Source organism: Osmerus mordax, chromosome 4, assembly GCF_038355195.1.
Source record: "Osmerus mordax isolate fOsmMor3 chromosome 4, fOsmMor3.pri, whole genome shotgun sequence".
Classification (NCBI taxonomy): domain Eukaryota; kingdom Metazoa; phylum Chordata; class Actinopteri; order Osmeriformes; family Osmeridae; genus Osmerus; species Osmerus mordax.
The window spans coordinates 4,683,949-4,704,463 of NC_090053.1; the positions used below are offsets into that span (position 1 = coordinate 4,683,949).

Below are 20,515 nucleotides of genomic sequence, written 5' to 3' on the forward strand. Positions count from 1 at the left end.
AACAGCAGCAAGCAAACGAGCTTTTTTATCAGGAGAGGAGATGCACATAGGTGAGTTTGACATGAGAAGATTTGAGTCATCTTCTTGATATTTTAAGGGAAAAGCTGTTCAGCTGTAAAATGTGTCAAGGCTTAGTTTATGCTTCTTACATTATTGTGTGGCTATAGGTCGAACTAAACCAGGTGATGTAGTGGCTAATCGGCAACCGGTGGTGCTGAAGTGACAGCTCCCGCTTCCCGCTTGAGCCACTATAAAAACGCCAACTGCACCGCTTTCGCCCCTTGGGTGTTTGTGTGTGGTTGTGTGTGTGTGTGTGCGCGCGCGCGCGAGAGAGAGAGAGAGTGTATGTGTGCCAAACAAAATGCTACGTATGATTATTTTGGTACAATTGTCCATACTCGAATATCTAATTTTTTTAGTTAGCAATTGAGTTAGAATCGCAAGGTATGCGTATATGCCCGTGTACAGTGTAAGAGTAAGAGATAATCCTGATAGATCTGTCATAGTAACATTTTCTTATTTGATCATCATTATCCGAGGTTTATTCTCATTATCCAGTCACCTTTTTATCCATTGCATTAATGTATTTTGCGGTGGTCTGCTGAATGCAAGTAGCTATCCACTACTCTTTTTTTTCACCACCACTAGGTCACAATCACAGATATATCCTGTATAGGCTGCAGAATGAGAGAGGGGATTGAGGTTTAGGCAGCCAGAGAGAAATTGGTGTGCAGAGTCTATTTTATAACTCTGGCAAAGCAAGAACAGACCCTAATCCTATTAGGGTCTGTAGCTAACTTTCTATTCTTCCCCCCCTTGTTTCATCTCTCATTCACTCTAGCTTCTCTTTCAGTTTGACTTGGCACTCGTTAACTAATGTCGGATCTCGTTTCTTAGATCATCGAAAAGGAGGCTCAGTCGTGGTTGAATCAAATACAAGTGGTTTTATTCACTTCAATATAGGATACACACACACTGGGTATTTCGTGCAGGAAAATCCCAACTGTTGCACAAGCTTGCTTGTGCAAGATAACCAGTTGTTACATGTCAATTTCCCTCTCTGCTCCTTGTCAATATGTTATATGCTAAGGGGGCTGGTCTGACATTTAACTCAGGGGTTGCAGTGTTCTAATGTCCTAATTAGTTTTTGCATAGAGTCCATGAGTTCTTTATTACTTGCCTATCAGTTATAACAGGCCTCCCACACCTGGGGCAAAGTTTGTGGTAAGAGCATCTGTACCCTAACTTTCCATTTGGCTGGATTATATGTTTTCCTAATGTCAATAATTCTCTCAAGGATCCCTCCCAGATCAGCCTGGTTCACAAACATGACATATTAAAGGCCGTCTCAATACAAAAGGGGCCGTACTCCAGTTTTCCCACTCCGACACTAACCAACCTATCTCTCCCCCTCTCTCTCATCTCTCCTCTCTCGCACTTGCTCTATTTTCCTCCCTTACCCTTAACCCCCCATCATCCCCGTTTATCCCTGCATCGTTGTTGCAGCTTGGACACTTCTCATACTGATTGAGGAGGGCTTTGCACTAGCACAGAAAACCAAGGGTGGGTACCGCATCAGGACCAGCAGGTTTCAGTATTTACCAGATACAAAACAAGGTCCCTGATGGGCTCACATCCTCGTGCCCTGCTCTGTGGTTTGGCTGTGATATTCTCCGTAGGGTCGCCTCAGCTTGCAAGTCAGACTTCACAGAATGCTCGCCAATGTGGCACCTGGATCAAGAACCCTGATGGAGGCATGTTCAGCTCTCCAAACTACCCTAACACATATCCTCCTAACAAGGAGTGCGTGTACATACTGGAAGGTATTTCTCTCTTACACACATGCACAAACACACACATCCCTAGACTGCAATGTCTGTAGACCAGACTAGATCTATGCAGTATTGCTCTGGTCATTCCCCCCCAAAATTAAAAGACTAGTATAATCCATATTGTTGGAACGTTGGTATCTATGTGATTGTATCCCCTACCCAGCCCTACCACGTCAGAGGATTGAGCTAAAGTTTGATGACACCTTCTTTATGGAGTCATCCTTTGAGTGCCGCTTTGACCACATCGAGGTGAGGGATGGCCCCTTCAGCTTCTCGCCACTCATCAACCGGTTCTGCGGTTCCGCCAGCCCTGGTCGGGTCCTGTCAAGTGGACGCTTCATGTGGATCCGCTTCTTCAGTGATGACGAGTTGGAGGGCCAGGGTTTTCGGGTCCAGTACAACTACATTATTGGTACCCTATCACAAAGACACACTTTCACAATACACTGTCAACCATGCTCCTTTAGGAGAAAGGCATTTACACCACACTCAGGACATGTTCCTGTTCAGCAGGTGGCTGACATTTTCCATTCTGCAGTCTCTAATGTCTTCCTCCTCGTCCTAGACCCAGAGTTCCATCTCCATGTGGGAGGGATTTTAAATCCCATCCCAGGTAACCCAAACTCTGTTCTCACATGTTGGATAAAAGCGTCCAGTATCCTTCACATAAAAAAAGAAACTCCACCGTCCGTAACCTTGCCCCTCCCTGTCTCTGTGTCCTAGACTGCCAGTTTGAGCTTGGGGGTGCCGATGGGATGATCCGCTCCAGGCAGGTCGAGGAGGAGCACAAGGTGAAGCCTGACCAGGCGGTGGACTGCATCTGGACCATCCGAGCTCCGCCCAACTTCAAGGTCTCTCGACACGTGATGTCAACCAGATCAACGAGCAACGAGAGGGGATTTCAACAGACACCCTTTATCCGATACCTCTCTGTCTCTCTCTGCACTGGATTCAGCCTTCAGCTATGATGTTACCGTACTCTACTAACTCACGCTCTCCCTCTCTCTGTGCCAGATTTACCTGCGCTTCCTAGAATACCAGATGGAGAACTCTAACGAGTGTAAGAAGAACTTTGTGGCTGTGTACGATGGAAGCAGTGCCATCGAAGACCTGAAGGTAGGACAACGAGCCAGACCAGGAACCACATGTATCTAAGGGAGTCAGGTGGCTGAGCGGTGAGGGAATCGGGCTTGTAATCCGAAGGTTGCCAGTTCGATTCCCGGCCGTGCCAAATGACGTTCTGTCCTTGGGCAAGGCATTTCACCCTACTTGCCTTGGGGGGAATGTCCCTGTACTTACTGTAAGTCGCTCTGGATTAGAGCGTCTGCTAAATGACTAAATGTAAATGTAAACCTAGAGCTTTGACAGAGAACCATGTGACTGTGATGAATAGTTGAGATTTTCCTGACAGGCCAAGTTCTGCAGCACTGTAGCCAACGATATCATGCTGGACCACGGTGTGGCTGTGGTCAGGATGTGGGCAGACGAGAACAGCAGGCTTAGTCGCTTCCGCATGCTCTTCAGCTCGTTCGCGGACCGTGAGTCTGTCCTTCTCCGGAAACATCTCTTTCTCTGTCCTCATCTGGAATCCCCTGTGATGGGATGTCATCATTGCGCCCTCTAGTGTTTTCCAATAACATTACAGTCAGTCTACAGACATCGTACAGTTGGATTACTGTCTACAGTATGAATAAATGTCTGCCTCAGTTTTCATTGTAACCTCCTACCGTTACTTTTATCTCTGTAAGATGCTTGAAGTGTCTGCATCTGTTTGTTCCTCTGACACACTAGCCATCTCTGCTTTTCCCTTCAGCTCCATGTTCAAGCAACACTTTTTTCTGCCATAGCAACATGTGCATCAACAACTCTCTGGTGTGTAATGGTGTGCAGAACTGTGTATTTCCCTGGGATGAGAGCAACTGCAAAGGTGAACTGCTGTGAAAGAACACCCAACCCCTCAGTTTATGTGCTGCTCTTTCCAGGTTGCAACATGTCAATTCTTCCTTTCATATCTTTTCCACCTCTCTTTCTCTATCTCCACTCATCCAGAAAAGAAGCCCAAAGGTCTGTTCCACCAGATCACTAAGACCCACGGGACAGTGATTGCTGTGTCTACAGGAGTAGTCCTGCTCCTGCTCATCCTCTCCATCCTGGTGCAGGTCAAGCAGCCACGCAAGAAGGTACTGCACGTCCACACAGTCACACTTGTCTTCAATCTCTGTCGGTTTGCTGCGTTTGACACGACTACAACTTACGGCTGTAAAGGTGTTGGTGAAGAAGAGCATCCCGTTCAACCGACCTGAGTACCAGGAAGTGTTTGACCCTCCTAACTACGAGCTCTTTTCCCTCAGAGACAAGGTGGGTCGGTTTAATGCACCTGTTGCTCTTGCTCCGTCACCATCAATATGGTGACGCTTTTGTAGGCCTCTTTATTTTGGAAATAAGCCAATGTTTGAGTGTATCGCTGTCATTGCATGCATGCTATTGTGGCATTAGTGGAAGTGAACATCAACAGGTCCGGCCCCCTTGAAATGGTTATTTTGTCTTATTGTGATTCTCCTTAGGAGCTGCCTGAGGACATGGGGGAGCTGCCTGAGGAGCTCCAGTCTCTGCAAGCTCTGAGACGCTCCTCCACAACATCTCGTTGCGTCCACGAGCACCACTGTGGCTCGCAGGGCTCCCTCAGTCGTGGGGCGCCCCCCCTGGTGACCGGATCCATGGAGCTTACTCCATTCAGGGGGGACTTCCAGAGCTCCTTACCCCCTCTCGGGAGCGTGAACAGGAACAGCAGCCTGCGGAAGAAGTCCTGGCCCAGCATGAAGCCCTGCCGTAAGGAGGGGACTCGGAGGCTGGCGGAGCTGGGCCATCGTGGACAGGATCGAGTGATGGAGGAGGAGGAGATGGAGGAGGAGGAAGAGGGCGGGAGATGTGATTTGTACGTCCGTAGAGGTGGGAGTGGAAGAGGGAAATATGAAATGGTTCAGCATAGATCTTTGTCCATGGACTTCTAGTAGGATGAAGCAAAACCATCTTGTTAGAGTGTTCCTCCTGGTCAGAACAGTATACAGTATTAACTCATTTGGGAAAAGACAGGGGTCTGCTCTTCCTGCTCTGAGTCGTGTGTCTACATATTTAAAGTACTTTATAGTATTTACCTATTTCAGCTTTACTTTCCTGAAATCGTTTTTTGTATTTGATTTGGATACATTGGGTTATAAACAAAATATATTAAGTACAGCTAATGCGTGGTTTATTATGAATTTGTATACAAACAGGAAGTTTTGTAGATTTAAAAACGATTTAAAAGATTAAACTCTCACTTTTCTCTGTATCTTTCTCTGTCTTTGGATTGGGGTTTCTCTCCAGAGACATGGTGAGTGCAACATGAGATGTAAACCATTTGATGAATACGAGGGTTGAATTTCTTTATTTACAGTTCCTCTTTAGCATCTTTTAGCTAAGAGTTGGTATCACCCTATCACACATATTCAATGGAAACATGTAGGAGTTTGAAAATGTTAAGATAAAAATTTACTGTGGTGGTTTCCTTTTTCGGTCACCCACACTTAAGTAATATATAGTTAAAAATTACTTTGGTTAACAGTCTCAAAAGTCTTGCGACAGGTAAGAAAACCCCCTCTTAAAGAAAGGTGCTTCATAACACAATCCATGTTGATATGGTTAACTTACAGGTGCTGCATGTCTGTCTGGGACTCACCAGGACCAGACATTTGTTGTAGATTATTCAACAAGAAATACGTCAGAAACCGTTTGATTACCATTTGGTAAGAGCACCGTTATTTCAATGATAAATAATGTTATGTTTAAATGCCACTAGCACATCTGAGAAAAATAGCATCCATATACAAACACACAGTACACAAATACAAACGCACACACCAATATGGCAACAAACACACTGTAACTTTGGGCAGCGCTGGGGAACATGAGGCCTGGTGATTTTGACCTACTTGAGTCAGATATAATAAAAGTCAACAGGGCAGATGTAGATTAGGCTAACTGGTGACATGGGCATGGCATCCAGCCAACATTGTTCCGATGATGTTCACTGCTAGGATTTTCTCTGTAAATAGGTCACGGATGGTACGATGAACTATTTTACAGTAATGCTCAGTTTACTTGTTGAACATAAAAAGAATAATGGAGCTTTTGCACACAAAACCTGCGTGGTTGCCTGTCGTAGCGTAGCACATTTATATTTTTATATCAATATATTGGGGGGCACATTTTGACCAGATTTGAATATTGGGGGGGATGTGTCCCCCCCCAATATGTATTATGATTACGGCCTTGGTGTGATGTAACCAAGACTTGGATGACATGGGGTCTCCCTCGGTTTCTCTTTGAGGATGACTTTTTATGAAATCACGAATCAACTTCAACATTCTAAGGTATGTGCTTTACGGTGCAACTTTAGGACCAAGATGAGAGTGACTAAGCTACGTTCTGTCTGGTCATGTGATTCAGAACAAGTTAACACACCTGTGCTGATTGACACTCGTTAATCATTAGACAGAAGGGGGCAATAAGGAGTGTACTCTTTGCCTGTTCTACTAACGGGTGTGTCCAGAGGCAACATTTACACGGGGCTGAGAGGAGGGGGAGAGTGGTGGGATGCACTAATGTTCTGCACAGGTGTGTGTGTGTGTGTCAGGGGAGGGGGTGAGTGGGTATGTGCTTGTGTGCTTAAGGATAACTTTTAACCTCACAAGTATCATTACTGACAACATAAGACCGTTGCAAATCTTTGTATCCTAGGACATCCTACTCCTTTTGTCTCTACAGTTTAGTATGCAGTAAGTTGTCTGATCAGTCAACCCGAAATTCAGATTGAAGCCATGGGTTCATGTTTGACTGACACAACGTCACCAAACACAATAAGACTTTTTAAACACGAGGTAACTTGTTCATTGCCCTGACCTTGAAATGAGGGGGAAGCACCGAGAACTGGAGAAATAATCATATACTATCAGCCTCAGGCCACTTGCTTTTATTGTATAAATGAAGTAAAACTGAGTTGAAAATCAGCATACAGCGTATAGGGAGATCCCTTTGTCCGATTTTGCTACAGTACTGGCCAACAAATAAATATAACATCCAAATGGCAGGTAACAACTATTTTCTATCACTCTATACAGTAAGTTTTACATCTACAAACCTTTGGTCATGGGATAAAACAGCAGTCCAATAGCATTCTATACACAAACATCCTGAATAACCTAAAAAACCTGACATTGAGGAAGTGCTTTGTAAACCTTTTGAATACAACTAATTCAATAAAATTCAATAGAGTCTGTTTCTAATAATCAACGTCTCATTCACAACAAATAACGTACATTTTACTATCACAAGGGGGAAAACCAAAAAACATTTTATCAACCAGTTGATATTCCATAAATAAAGTGCTACCAAAATCCCTTTACCTTCACACATCTGCTGTACACCAGACCAATCCATGTGGGGCAAAGAATTAAGAGATGGATTTTCAATTGTGATCCACAAACAGACAGTACACATTGTTTCATCGTGTTTGGGAACAGTGGGCCGGAGTCCTCCATATAACCTTGTGATGCACAACATACAGTACAAGTACTCTCCAGCCTCCCATCCATCCAGTTTGGGGTAAAATAGATGACACTCCTGTTTCTCTTTGATCTCAGGTTATTATCCTTCCTTTTCACAGTCAAGGTCCGTGTTTGCCAAGAGTGGGCTTATCGTAGATCAATGAGTTGTTCTACCCACAAGTCTTTAAAGGGGTCGAGGCTCCGGCCTCAGTGATTCATCAAAGAAGGCCAAAGGCGTATGTATCAGGGGCATCCTCTCTCCTAGAACAGCATCTCTGAAGTTGGGGCGCCACCAGGCGTAGAATACACTGTTCAAAAAGCCCTGCAGAGACATTGTCCCGGCCTGAAACACAGATTCACCACCAATTCAAAAGATATTCATCAATACTGTGATCTACATACGGATGGTAAACATGTCTAAAGGTGTGTTGAAACAAACCTGTATGACATAGAGAGGGAATAGTTGCTGTTGGGGTATATTTGTCACTGACAGTACTATGAGAAGCAGGACTGTAATGGGAAAAAAAAAACATGGAATTACAATCAAATTATATGTATTTGAGTTTGGGTATGTGTGTGTGTTAGTGTGTATGTGTGAGACAGTATGAGTGTGTGTGTGTATGTTTTGTACCTGGTGTCCAGCAGAAGATGGTTACGAGCACCATGTTACGAGCTAAGGAGAACGCTCCTCTCAGTCTCCTCCTGGAGTGTCCGTCTCCTTCCACAGGAAATAGTCCGTCCTCCGCATACCTGAGCTGCCAACGGCCGATCTTATAGTACAAAACCTACACAGGCACATAAGTACAGTTACATTACATTTAGTCATTTAGCAGACACTCTTATCCAGAGCGACTTACAGTAAGTACAGGGACATTCCCCCGAGGCAAGTAGGGTGAAGTGCCTTGCCCAAGGACACAACGTCATTTTGCAAGGCCGGGAATCGAACCAGAAACCTTTGGATTACTAGCCCAATTCCTTAACCGCTCAGCCACCTGACACCTGAATACAACTGCATTGTAATACATACCTTTTCTACACTGACTTCTGTCAAACATATTTGAGGTATATTAAATAAATATACTGTACATGACTCAAGAGGTGCTACTTACTGTGCAACAGACAAGAACTGGTATGACGAAGATGAAAATAATTATTCGAATAAGCAAGTCGTGGATCTTTTCCTGTAAAATGTAAAACAGTGGTTATGTTCATCACCCATGAGCATGTATTTCATTAGCAATTTGAGAACCATGGTAAGCAGTGAAACTGCTCTGATGTTTCTACACTCACGTTATTTGAACAGTTGTCCGTCCAAATATGTAGAAGCGGGATACAACTAGTAGGAAAAACCGCAGCAAGTTTGTTAGACCAAAAATGTAAGACTGTGTTTTAGATCATTCAAGGACATGATGTATAAAGTAGTATCCACAAAGGCAATACATTCTCCTGTGTTCTTGTGTTTGCCGGTTCAAAGTGCCCAGAAGGGATGGGGGCATTGAGCTCCTAACATGGGTGAGATACTTTAATGGTTTGCAAAGTGGTGTATTTACCTGGTGCAGTATCTGTCTTTCATGAGGTTGTCTGATTTTGGTGGATGGATGGGGGCAAGGGTCAAAGTATCTGTGAATGTGTACAGCAGGTAAAACACAACTGGCAACAACCTGTGAAACATAAACAAAAACCAACGCTCAAGTTAAAATGTGAAGTCGAAATATTCAAACACTGAGATGACATTCTTTTGTCAAGTAAATAGGTCACATCGAGCTGAACAGTAGGACTGACTTACCACACAGCAGCATATAGTACATGAACAGCTCCAACTCTTCTTCTGCAGAAGGGCTATAACCAGAAAAGGAGGAGGGTGGGCAGGAGAACGGGGGGTGGGAGATAAAAACAACATAAGAAACAGCAGTATGGGATGAGGGTGTACTGATCTGAGGCGTTGGGTCTGAATTTAAAGCACATTTTGTGGGTTCTCACCTCCTCATTGTTTGCTGGTCTCTCCCTCCATCCTTCGATTGCATGCTTGGACTCCCAGGCATAAACCATCACAAACAGAGATGATACGCAGTAAAACATCTGTAACACAGATAGAGAGAGAGATAGCAAGAGAGAGAGATAGCAAGAGAGAGAGAGAGAGAGAGAGAGAGAGAGAGAGAGAGAGAGAGAGAGAGAGAGAGAGAGAGAGAGAGAGAGAGAGTGAGAGAGAAAGAGAGAAGGAGAGAGAGAAAGAAAGAAATGGGGACGACTTATAAGACAACATCTAAGAAAAGAAGACCAGACATAGGGAGCTATAAGTGCCTCAATTCATTTAAACGTTTTAAACTGCGATAACACAGTCCAGACCTACAAAGATTTCTACAAAAAACGTCTCAAGACATTTTACCTGCAAATAGTACATATGGCCTTAACCTCATCACATAACGCACGGCCTATTATCATTGCTTCATGGTGTCGGCTGTAGTGTAACTGCAATGTCCTTAACAGGGCAATACAATCTCCCTTGGCATAACTTGAAACATGACCTCACATGTTTATGGAGGAAAAGTTCATTTTAAAAGAACAGTGGGTCCCTCTATATTATATTGCAAAGGTGAGTGTGCCATTATGATTCAGTTGTCACGTTAAAGTTTTACTGAGTCACTGTTTTCGAAGGATTCCATTTTGGCATATGGATTTACCGACTCCACCCTACGTTGGCTAAAAGACTATTTGACTAACAGAAAGCAGTTCGTCTCTAATCAAAATAATATTTCCTCCGAAAATGTATTAACATGTGGTGTACCACAAGGATCCATTCTTGGCCCCCTCTTATTCTTAATTTATGTTAATGATTTGGCGTCAGTATCAAAAAAATTATTTGCCCTGTTATTTGCAGACGATACCAATTTATGTCCCACAAAAATGTTTACACTTTAGTGAAATCTATGAATAATGAATTGTATAAGGTAAATCAATGGTTCAAGGCAAATAAATTATCCCTCAATGTAAAAAAAACTAACTTCATTATCTTTGCAGGCAGAAACAAGAGATATGATAAAGAAAAAGTTAAGATCTATATTAATGACAAAGCTATCAATCAGGTAAGTCACACCCGCTTCTTAGGCATAATAATAGACGAGAAACTTTCTTGGAAAAAACAAATAGATTTTGTTTGTAAAATAAAATCCAAAAACATTGGCATCATAAGGAAAGTCAAAACCTTGCTATTGGGAAATACATTCATGATTCTTTATTATAGTTTGATTTATCCTTATCTAACTTACTGCAATATAATATGGGCTAGCACGTACACAACATCCATCAAACCTCTTTACCTTCTACAAAAGTGCTTTGTACGAATTGCAGCAAATGCCTCATTCACAGCACACACAGCAGCTCTGTTCCATGATTTAAATGTTATGAAGGTATTTGATATCAATACATTTCTAATTGCCTTATTTGTCCATAAGATTGTTCATAATAGCGCTTACCTACCTCAACATTACAAAAGTATTTTTAACTTCAACTCAGATATTCACCACCACTATACAAGACACCAGATTTTTTAAGACCAATCATGACAAAATCCAGTCTAAAACAACATACAATAATGTTTAGAGGCCCCACCATATGGAATAATCTAACCCAACTGCAACAATCTTGCTTGTCATTCCCCGTTTTCAAAAAACTTCTAAAAAAAGATTTCATAGAACATCCAAGCACTACTTTCACCTAATTTGTTGTTTTTCTGGTTTGTTTTCCTTGTTTGTTTTTTGTTTTTTTCTTCGATATTTGACAACCTGATATACATGTAAACACTTCTATGCATCATTTCGACTCATTTCTTTTGCAATTTGTTAAATTTATTTAGTATCGATCACATATTTATTATGTTCAATGATATAAAATGAGTTTCATTTGGTAATTTCTGGTAAAATTTCAACGATTCTCTTTTGTTTTCACTTTTGTTTCACACATGTAATTAACTTATAATTCATATAGATAATTTATGGTAAAATTTCGACTTATTTCATTTGTTTATCTTGGAAAATGTTGTTTAGTTTGATTAATGTATAATATTGACTATTAAGTTCCACCTGCATGTTTTTTTTCTTGTCTTCTTTTGTATCTTTATATTACATTTACATTTAGTCATTTAGCAGACGCTCTTATCCAGAGCGACTTACAGTAAGTACAGGGACATTCCCCCTGAGGCAAGTAGGGTGAAGTGCCTTGCCCAAGGACACAACGTCATTTGGCAGAGCCAGGAATCGAACCGGTAACCTTCAGATTACTAGCCCGACTCCCTAACCGCTCAGCCACCTGACTCCCTTATATTGTTTTTATCATTGTATAAATGCGAATAAACAAACAAACAAGGATGTTATGCAATCTGAAATGTTTTAAAGTGACTCAGACGGTTTTCAAGTGTAGTTTAGGAACTGAAAGGGACTTACCAGAGACAGAGGCAAAGCACGCATACAGACAGTTACACTCTGGACAAAGTAGAAAGTTCCAGGCTGGAAGAAGTTCATGCAGCTGGTGAACATGAGGATGGAGGCAGCCAGAAGATCAGCCAGTGCCAGCTGTACCAGTGGCTTAACCTACACAAACAGAAAGAAAAACATTTGTTTCACTGTGAACATATTTTTTGCAGCTTTGGGTGTGTGTGTATGTCTGTACAGCTTTGAAATACCTTTACAGTATGTACATAACATGGCAATATTTACTCAGAATATGTGACCAAGATCTCTGCCATACACTTCTGATAACCGAAAGGGCACATGGAGGTTCCTATATGTCTCACAAAGCAAATCGGGGGCGGTTTCTGTATTCCTGCACGTGCTGTGCTTCTCCTTGTTTGGGTGGAGCAGATAAGGCACAGAGATCTTGTACTGACTGACTCTCTGGTGCGACATGTCGGTTGGAAAAATATGTTATTGAAGCTGTCAGTTTCACTGTTGCTGTCCTATGATACATGTAGCATGGAATGACAGGGGAGTTGGAGAGGGCATGTTTTTGAAGAGCAGGCTAATGATAACTGTCACTGTTTTGTCACTGTGTCCAGGACAGGTTGTGTAAGAGCTGTGTAAGAGCTGTGTAAGAGCCGGTTAACTTCAGCCTTGTGTTTATCCAACACACCTGTCGTTGCAGATGCTGCCACTTGACAATGGAAACCACAAGAACAGAAAAGCTTCCAATTAAACTGTAAAATAAAGCAACATTCTAGTTTAACACAGACATCCAGTTATTAAAGGAAAACAAGATTATATGAGTCTGTCATCCTCCATAGTAAGTAAAGAGAATACTGACTATGAAAGAAAGAATGTAATTAATTACATTAACCAGTCCCCCCTCCCCCCCTTTACATACACAACCACTTTGAGCTACACAACTGTCCTTATTGCCTACAGTATTTAAACATGACAATATACATAAATGTAGACTTGGGAGGACTTTTGGGAATACTTTTATCACTGTACAAATTGTGCTACATGCACTGAGCTATAATGAGAATGGAATTCAAGTTTCTCACTGTCACAAGTCACTATACTGGTTTGACCAGTCCTGCAAAACTATGGCAGTACAAGAGAGCTTACAGCGTATGATAAAAATCTACTCCTAAACTTCATATCAGATGTCTCTGTTGGATTGCATAAAATAATCTCTGTCTTTATATGGATAAGAAATGTATTCTAATACAGAAATCTTACCTGAAAGATAGCGACACTATATATATGGCTGACAGAGTTTCAATCTGAAAGAAAAATAGGCACAGGATAAATGTTGGGCTAAACCCATGTGGGCTGTGGTTCTGAAAACGATCAAGTATCAGGTCAACACAGTCATGGGCACATGAATTCAACAGGTGAGAGGCAATTTTCATTACCTGTGTGACATTGAATGGTCCTTCCATGGTTAACAGAATATTCCAGTAATTATAGACAACCAAGTTGTTCTGCAGCCTATATGCAGAAAGTCTGGGGCAAACTGTTCAGTTCCTTTGTCTGGGCCAAACTGTTCAGTCCATGAGCTTACAACCACTACATATGCTGCACTAATAACTGCATGATCCAAACATACAGACAGCCCTAAGTTGACAGAGCGCATGCACCTTGGACCTGTGAAGTCACATGTTTGCTTGTAAAACCACCTGCTGCAAAATTCCCACCTGACGCTCTCTCTCTCTCTCTTTGTGTGTGTGGGCTTCTTTGGTGAATAGGAGTTGGCTAGGAATTTTCATTGGCGCAAATATGGTTTGGGTTTTCCACATCTAACAGAGAAAACTAGTAAAATACTGCCTTTTATCTTAAAGGGTATAAGAATATATTAATCTAAGAGTATCTTCCATTGCCTATAATGGAATAGAATATGTTCTGAATATCTAGGTGTATAGGCGATGATGACCAACTTTCTTGGCAGTTTTAATCTAACTTTGTTACGCCTATTTATAAATATTGCCTAAAACCTTTTTTGCCAATTCTTGAACTGGGTATATGCCTGCAATATCTAAGACATTACATTTCTCTCTAAGGAACATTTTGGGATCCAAACTGCTTTTGAAGAACTGTAAAAAAATAAAAAATAAAAATTCAACTTATAACATCAATTAAGTCTACAATGTAGAGTATATTGTGTTAATCACTGTAATAATCACTGTGTACAAAATCAGAATCTGAAAAATGATTCAAAATGAGACAACAACTAGCCTACTTGCGCTCCTTAACAAACCCACACAATCCCACACTTAAGTATAAGTATAAAACTACTTTTAGAGACACAACTTCTTGTAAAATGGTTCTGAAACATGAACGTCGGCTGATGACATGTTGTTGATCCGGGTGACCTCTAGTGAAATCGATTGGTTAGTACAGTGTAAAGCATCTTTTTTGTAACTTACTGTCCTTGTCTAGTCTATATAATTTGTCCATCTTTTCAAGTTGGTTTTGTGAAGTGGATTTTTTATTTATCTGTATAATATTTGCTTCAGCTTCCCAATCACCTCATCCAATCAAATGTTCATCGATTTCATTTATTCACCACTATATTGCAAAGTGTTGTTCATAAAGTTTATTCAAAACACATGACGTTGTGAGTTCCACGTTGGCCCCGGACGTGGCATCAGGAAAGGACACGAACGGTGCTCGCCTTTTCCTCACTTCGAAGTCATAAACTGAGCTAACCACACGTTTTGTATTATATCAGCAACATTTAGGAAAGGTGCTGAAATTTAAATAAAAAAATGGGGCTTACCATTTCGTCAATCTTTTCTCGGCTGTTTGGCAAGAAACAAATGAGAATTCTGATGGGTAAGTGTTAGCTACTGAACAGTGTTAGCGGTGCAGAAGTATAGCAACTACGCCAGTTTAGCTATGCTAGTATTAATACATCATCAGTTGATTACTTGTTTTTAACTATCAGTAGTATAGATTTACCAATCTCATCAATATAGCTAGTGGGCTACATAACTTCAATGTACGGTAGTAAGTTAGCATTGACGAAACGTTGTAAATTGACGTCATTGGATAATCTGGTTAAAAACTAAGCAGTACTAGTGTAGTAACTTGCTAGCCAATATTGTTCTGACTTGTTGTATGAGAAGTTAACTTGTTAGTTTGTTAGCGTTAGTTGGCTAGTTTGTCAATATGTCTCGAGGCTAATGCCTGAAGAGCTTAGCCTATATAAATCATGTACACTGTACGTCATGATCAGGGCCAATAAGTTAGCTAGCTAGCTAGCACTACATATTGGTACGGCTGGTCCAGAATTGTTTTCGCTAACGTTAGTTAGCTAGCTAGACTAGCTACGCTAGTTATAATTATAACCAACCAGATACAGATCGGAGCCAAAATCACCTGTGGACATCTCGAATTTTACCGTTCCCAGTCTCCGTAATGTGGCTAGCTAACTAGCTACCTACCATAATCTTGTTTTCTTGCCCTATGATATGAGATAGCTAGCTCTAACCATTTGTGTTCTGGCATATTACAGTTGGATTGGATGCAGCAGGGAAAACGACGATCTTGTACAAATTAAAATTGGGAGAAATTGTGACCACCATTCCAACTATTGGTAAGAGATTCAGTGTCAGAAAAAGGACAAATCGGTGTCAATCCTCTGTTTAATTTTCTTCTTATTTGTATATCATCTTAGAAGCTGCCTTTGCCCAGGCCTGTTAGTTCATTTTAAGATATTTGGTGTGATGTGTATGTTTAGGTTTCAATGTGGAGACAGTGGAGTACAAGAACATCTGCTTCACTGTTTGGGATGTGGGTGGCCAGGACAAAATCAGACCCCTCTGGAGACACTATTTTCAGAACACACAGGTGTGTGTGCACACACACTACTATGCACGCACACACATACACCACGACCAAATGCACATGGGGCAAGTATGCCAAAGGTCTGCGCTAATTTCCAAACTGGTGTCCAAAGTTGAATACATTTCACATTATATTAATTTAACTGACAATTGTGTCCAAAGGGACATACAAACACCATCCACCTGTGTTTCTAGTTCTATGGTGAAGAAACAGTTGGAATGATGTTTCATTCTTGTTCTGAATGTTTTTTCTTTCCCTCCAGGGCCTTATCTTTGTAGTGGATAGTAATGACCGAGAAAGAGTGGCAGAGTCTGCAGAGGAACTTTCTAAGATGGTATTTAAGTGACCCAATACCTTACTTTGTGTATGCAGATTGTGATATATTTTCAAGTGCCTCTTTGGTCAGTCCACCTGAATGGAACACAAAGACTGCAGCATCAGTCGACACGCGGACATGGGGATCTTGGTTACATGATCATTAAATATTGAGACTGTATTGAAGTTGTCTAACCCCCCCAAAAATGCTTATTCTGTCTGTCCAGCTGCAAGAGGATGAGCTGAGAGAGGCAGTGCTGCTGGTGTTTGCTAACAAGCAGGACCTTCCAAATGCCATGGCCGTCAGTGACCTCACAGACAAACTGGGCCTACAGAGCCTCCGCAGCAGAACTGTAAGTTTCTTTATGTCTCGCACAAACTGGTCCCCACACAGACACTCAGCTTTCCTATTCAGACCACTCTCCTGTCTTGCTCCTCAGTGGCACGTACAGGCAACCTGTGCGACCCAGGGAACAGGACTCTACGAAGGACTAGACTGGCTGTCCAACGAACTGTCCAAGCACTAAAGTGAAACAACAGGCCGACTGGAGAGAGGGAGAGAGAGAGAAAAGAACAGCAAATGAAGGGGAAGGAAGATCAAGACATCCAATCAAGAAATATTTGATCTCCAATTACCTGTTTGCGCAGGAAGGACATAACTGTCGGACAATGCAATCAATACTTATTGGAACATCTTTTTTTTTCCCCTCTTTTACTTTATAGTTATCCCTACACATCCCTTTAATTTACTTCCCTATTTCGTATAGCAGCAGATAAGTTATGCTTTCAGTTGCATGTTCTGCAAATGGCAGCAGGAGACATCAAGTAAACAGTGAGGAGAATCTTTGGGAGTTTTCATTTCCTCTCACCCCTATGCAGTGCACAGTTAGAGTAGGTAGATGTTGTTTGCAACAACAAATGCAGGAGAGGAGTTACAATGTTTGGTCCGATAGTTTTTCTTTTTTTTGTGTAAATATATATTTTTATGGGCAAGTTGTACCCGTCTTTGTATCTCCACTTGGCCTAATGGACATTGAGCCTACAAGCCCAGCTGGCCTTTCCCTCCTCACCTCTGTGTCTTCACTCCCATGCCATCGCATCTCAGGATAGGTCCGGAGCAACTAGAACAAGATTAGAAAGGATTTGGAAGTGATATAAACTGAAGGCTCCCATATGTTACTTCTTGGCCTTGATCTAATCCTTTCTTATCTGGTTGTGTGGTTGCACTCTCCTTCCCAGAGACAGATACTGTACCAGTGATGTTTTTCTGTCCTGTTTCGACAGGACAACGTTATGCAATAATTAATTTCCTCATGTGCTCTGACGAAAGTTATGGGAAGTGGAAACCACAGGGTTTTGTGAGCACAGATTGCTCGAATGTGTGTGGGCACTCCCTCAACCAGGATGTTCCTGTGTTTTGTTTTAATACTGGAGACCCCCCCCCCCCACATGCTGAGACATTGTGCCTCAGGCAAGTGTTCAACAGAAGTGGAAACCCTGACCCTACTTGTCCAGCATCCAGTCAATAGGCCTCTAAAAAGGGGTGAGGGAAGGTAGGCTGGAGTTCCTCAGTATTGGTCCATGGCCAATGTACTTGTGGTACAGTTGAGTGGCATTCTTTGACCCAGCAGTGTTTGCTAGTGGCTTCTGTTGGTATTTTGATGGCTGATATGTGCTTAATCTGACTCTGCTTTCCACCTCTCTCTAACACACCTGCCCTGTAACTGCACTGGGCAAACATTCCAACCAATGCTTTGATCATTTGCATGGAGCTGCCACTGTTAAATTGTGCTAATTGTTTTACAAAAAATCTAAATAAAGAAAATGACTATATTAAAAAACAATTGTCTTGAGTTTCTTTCATAGCAATGAATCATACTTACCAGTAGAAAGCAGGGGGACTGTGTAGCCAAGCTTTCTTTAAAAGCCTCAGTCTAAGGCCTGCCTCAGTGATCTACCAGGGAAGGCTGTTAGACCACAAAACACATCCTGCCCACTTTCATATCCGGTTATAGCTACAGTACACATCTGCAGATATGGGTTTTGTGTTCTTTAATACAGTATCCTAATTTACACTGTTATACATGTGCAATATTTCATTTATGTACCTTCTAACAACATGCAAAGTTTTTTCAGTGACTGCGTTCCAGGGAGCCTCTGGTACAAACCCTTCGTGATCATTAGATGGCAGCTTCATTCCCCCAGAGGGGTAGCTTGCATGCACTGTGGCTCACTGTGTGTGTGTTAGTATCAGGCTCTTAAGGAACCCCAAACACTCTCAATGAAGATTTAGGAAACTGAAGGCAGGAGAGAATGACTCTAGAGCAGGGTGGTTATACTTGGGCAATTGAATTAATCATATTCAAGTATGTATTGCAACAAAGCAAGGTTTTATCTTAACATCCTATCATAGTGCACCCAAATAGAGACATGAGAGGGTGTGTTCATGATGATGATCAGAAAATAAGGTCATCTTGGTTTTAACAAACAAGGTGTTTGTTTGAACAAGAACAAGTTCAACTTCAGTTGTTTCTCTAGAACAGTGGTTCTTAACCCTGTCCTCAGGAAACCCCTGTCCTGCATCTTTTAGATGTTTCTTGGCTCCAACAAACCTGATTCAAATGCATGTTCGTTACCAGGCTTCTACAGAACTAGATAACGACCCATGTATTTGAATCAGGTTAGTTGGAGCAGGGAAACATCTAAAACATGCAGGACAGGGGTTCCCTGAGGACAGAGTTAAGAACCACTGCTCTAGAACAACGTTTCTGTCTTTTTCTAAACCTTTCTAAATCCTCTATTGTGTTTGTGTGTTATGTATTTCATGTGTTGTTTTGTCTGTGTATCTGAACCCTAAGTCTGCAAATACAGTTTGAAAGATTATAACAGGTGTATCTGGAACAAACAGAAAGGAAAGTGTTATTGTGCTGGAATTGAAAGTAAGAGAAGGATCACAGCACTAGCCGACAGGGCGTACTGAGGGTTATTTAGGTGCTTTCCTGTGATAGCTGTCGTCAGCTCTGGGAGGAGACTCATGGGTGGGGCGGCACTGTCACTGAACATAAAAAGAAAACCCGGAGCTAAACCAGTCCTTCCTATTCTGCTGTGGTTTCACCCCCACTGCAGAAACCATGGGGTGAGTTGGATTTTTTGCACAACATATTTAAGATGTGTGTTTTAAAGTTTGTGTTTTAAACTTGATATGCTTATAACATGTACTTTATGACTACAATGAGTGCTTGGTATGAAGTGGGGGGAAATACAATCATGCTGTTTTCTGGATGGAATTATATATCACATTAAAACACAACATTTTGTCAGGATCTGTATATTTATGAATTATACTTGTATAGTTATATGAATGAGAAAAATCCAACCTTGGGTACAATACATTTGTCATATGTCTTCCTACTTTGTTATTCCTCAGGACTGTGACCTTCGATCTTTAATCGGTTACTTCTGGAGCCCTCACTCCATGGAGCCCCACCCTTTCTGCTTGCTGTAATTGGACGTTCATGGGAATGACCCATACTTGTGTAAGTTTCAACACCCTCATCATGTCTACCTATAACAGATGACACAAAACAATAACAGTAATGAAAAAACTACGAACAAAGACGTTATAATGTAAATGAATTATTTTATAATCTGCCCACAATTTGTTTCCCCATAGTGAGGAGGCGAGAGAAGAGGAGGAAGAGATGGCGAAGAAATCCCTGCTGCCAAGGGCAGGGTCACGTCACTCCCTTGGCCGTCATGTCATGAAGACACTACGCATTAGATGCGGCCTGCAATAGGCAGTCACACCTCACACCCTGCCTCGGGGCCAACATAGGCCACGCCTCACGTGATAGAAGACAACTGAACATGTGCAGTTGTCTTCTCTCGTGTGCTGACCTGGACCGTGTGTAGCCCTGATGCAGCCTGTGATGAGGGCTGCGGCTGCCTGCCGTTGGTACAAGTCCAATGCGTCGTGTTCCCATACATGTACGGCAGGGAGCGGCGCGTGCAGAGCCAGTGCTACAATAACGCACTGACCTCAAACCACGAACCAAAAAACCTAGACTACAGAAGCAACCAAACCAAAGCCAAACAAAATACTTTCTCCAATTCCCCTTTCCCGGTCGGCTTCTGGTTGTCTGTGTTGCTTGGTTCGGCGGCTCGGGGGGGCCTGCTGAGAAACACAACCCCTTTATTAAAAACATAAAGCAGAACGCATTTTTCTGAAAAAAACAAACAAACATTAAAAACTACAAACCTTTGCAACTGAAACGATGTGGTGTATCAATCATTTATTTCCATGTCTGTGAAGACCATAAGTGAGGAGTAGCCTATATCAAAATATGGATAGCCCAAATGTTGCTTGGAGCTTAAATTGTTGGGATTAGCAACAACAAACCTCTCATATAGCACACCCACCCAAATCTAAGCCTGTTAAACCATGAAGCACATCCTGTTGCATTTTATACCTACAGTA

General features: G+C 41.9%; 3 protein-coding genes and 1 long non-coding RNA gene across 4 annotated transcripts; 3 read left to right on the forward strand and 1 right to left on the reverse strand.

The window, feature by feature from the left end:
* Positions 1–1,469: 1,469 nt before the first annotated feature.
* neto2b (neuropilin (NRP) and tolloid (TLL)-like 2b) lies at positions 1,470–4,843 on the forward strand (the record flags this gene model as incomplete). The annotated part of the gene is made up of 11 exons (XM_067234177.1): positions 1,470–1,563; positions 1,680–1,823; positions 1,996–2,244; positions 2,398–2,445; positions 2,556–2,683; positions 2,847–2,948; positions 3,244–3,370; positions 3,646–3,759; positions 3,882–4,012; positions 4,098–4,190; positions 4,397–4,843. Coding segments are annotated over 11 exons (1,677 nt in total), but the record flags the coding sequence as incomplete, so codon positions are not given.
* Positions 4,844–6,827: 1,984 nt separating this feature from the next.
* Positions 6,828–13,429, reverse strand: si:dkey-30c15.2 (uncharacterized protein LOC558938 homolog). The gene is made up of 12 exons (XM_067234132.1): positions 13,290–13,429; positions 13,114–13,157; positions 12,542–12,605; positions 11,857–12,003; positions 9,398–9,496; positions 9,204–9,256; positions 8,968–9,078; positions 8,708–8,753; positions 8,527–8,598; positions 8,049–8,202; positions 7,857–7,927; positions 6,828–7,760 (listed from the first exon to the last, which is right to left on the reverse strand). The coding sequence occupies exons 1-12, from the start codon at positions 13,314–13,316 to the stop codon at positions 7,602–7,604; spliced, it is 1,047 nt and encodes a 348-aa protein (XP_067090233.1). The 5' UTR covers positions 13,317–13,429; the 3' UTR covers positions 6,828–7,601.
* A 1,076-nt stretch (positions 13,430–14,505) lies between these two features.
* Positions 14,506–17,882, forward strand: LOC136941596 (ADP-ribosylation factor 4-like). Its single transcript, XM_067234133.1, has 6 exons — positions 14,506–14,709; positions 15,392–15,472; positions 15,617–15,726; positions 15,986–16,057; positions 16,266–16,391; positions 16,479–17,882. Exons 1-6 carry the CDS (start codon positions 14,643–14,645, stop codon positions 16,563–16,565), a joined length of 543 nt encoding a protein of 180 aa, XP_067090234.1. The 5' UTR covers positions 14,506–14,642; the 3' UTR covers positions 16,566–17,882.
* Positions 17,883–19,059: 1,177 nt separating this feature from the next.
* On the forward strand, positions 19,060–20,310 carry LOC136942602 (uncharacterized). The gene is made up of 3 exons (XR_010876611.1): positions 19,060–19,174; positions 19,466–19,574; positions 19,712–20,310. It is a non-coding gene; the product is annotated as an uncharacterized lncRNA (long non-coding RNA).
* Positions 20,311–20,515: the final 205 nt, after the last annotated feature.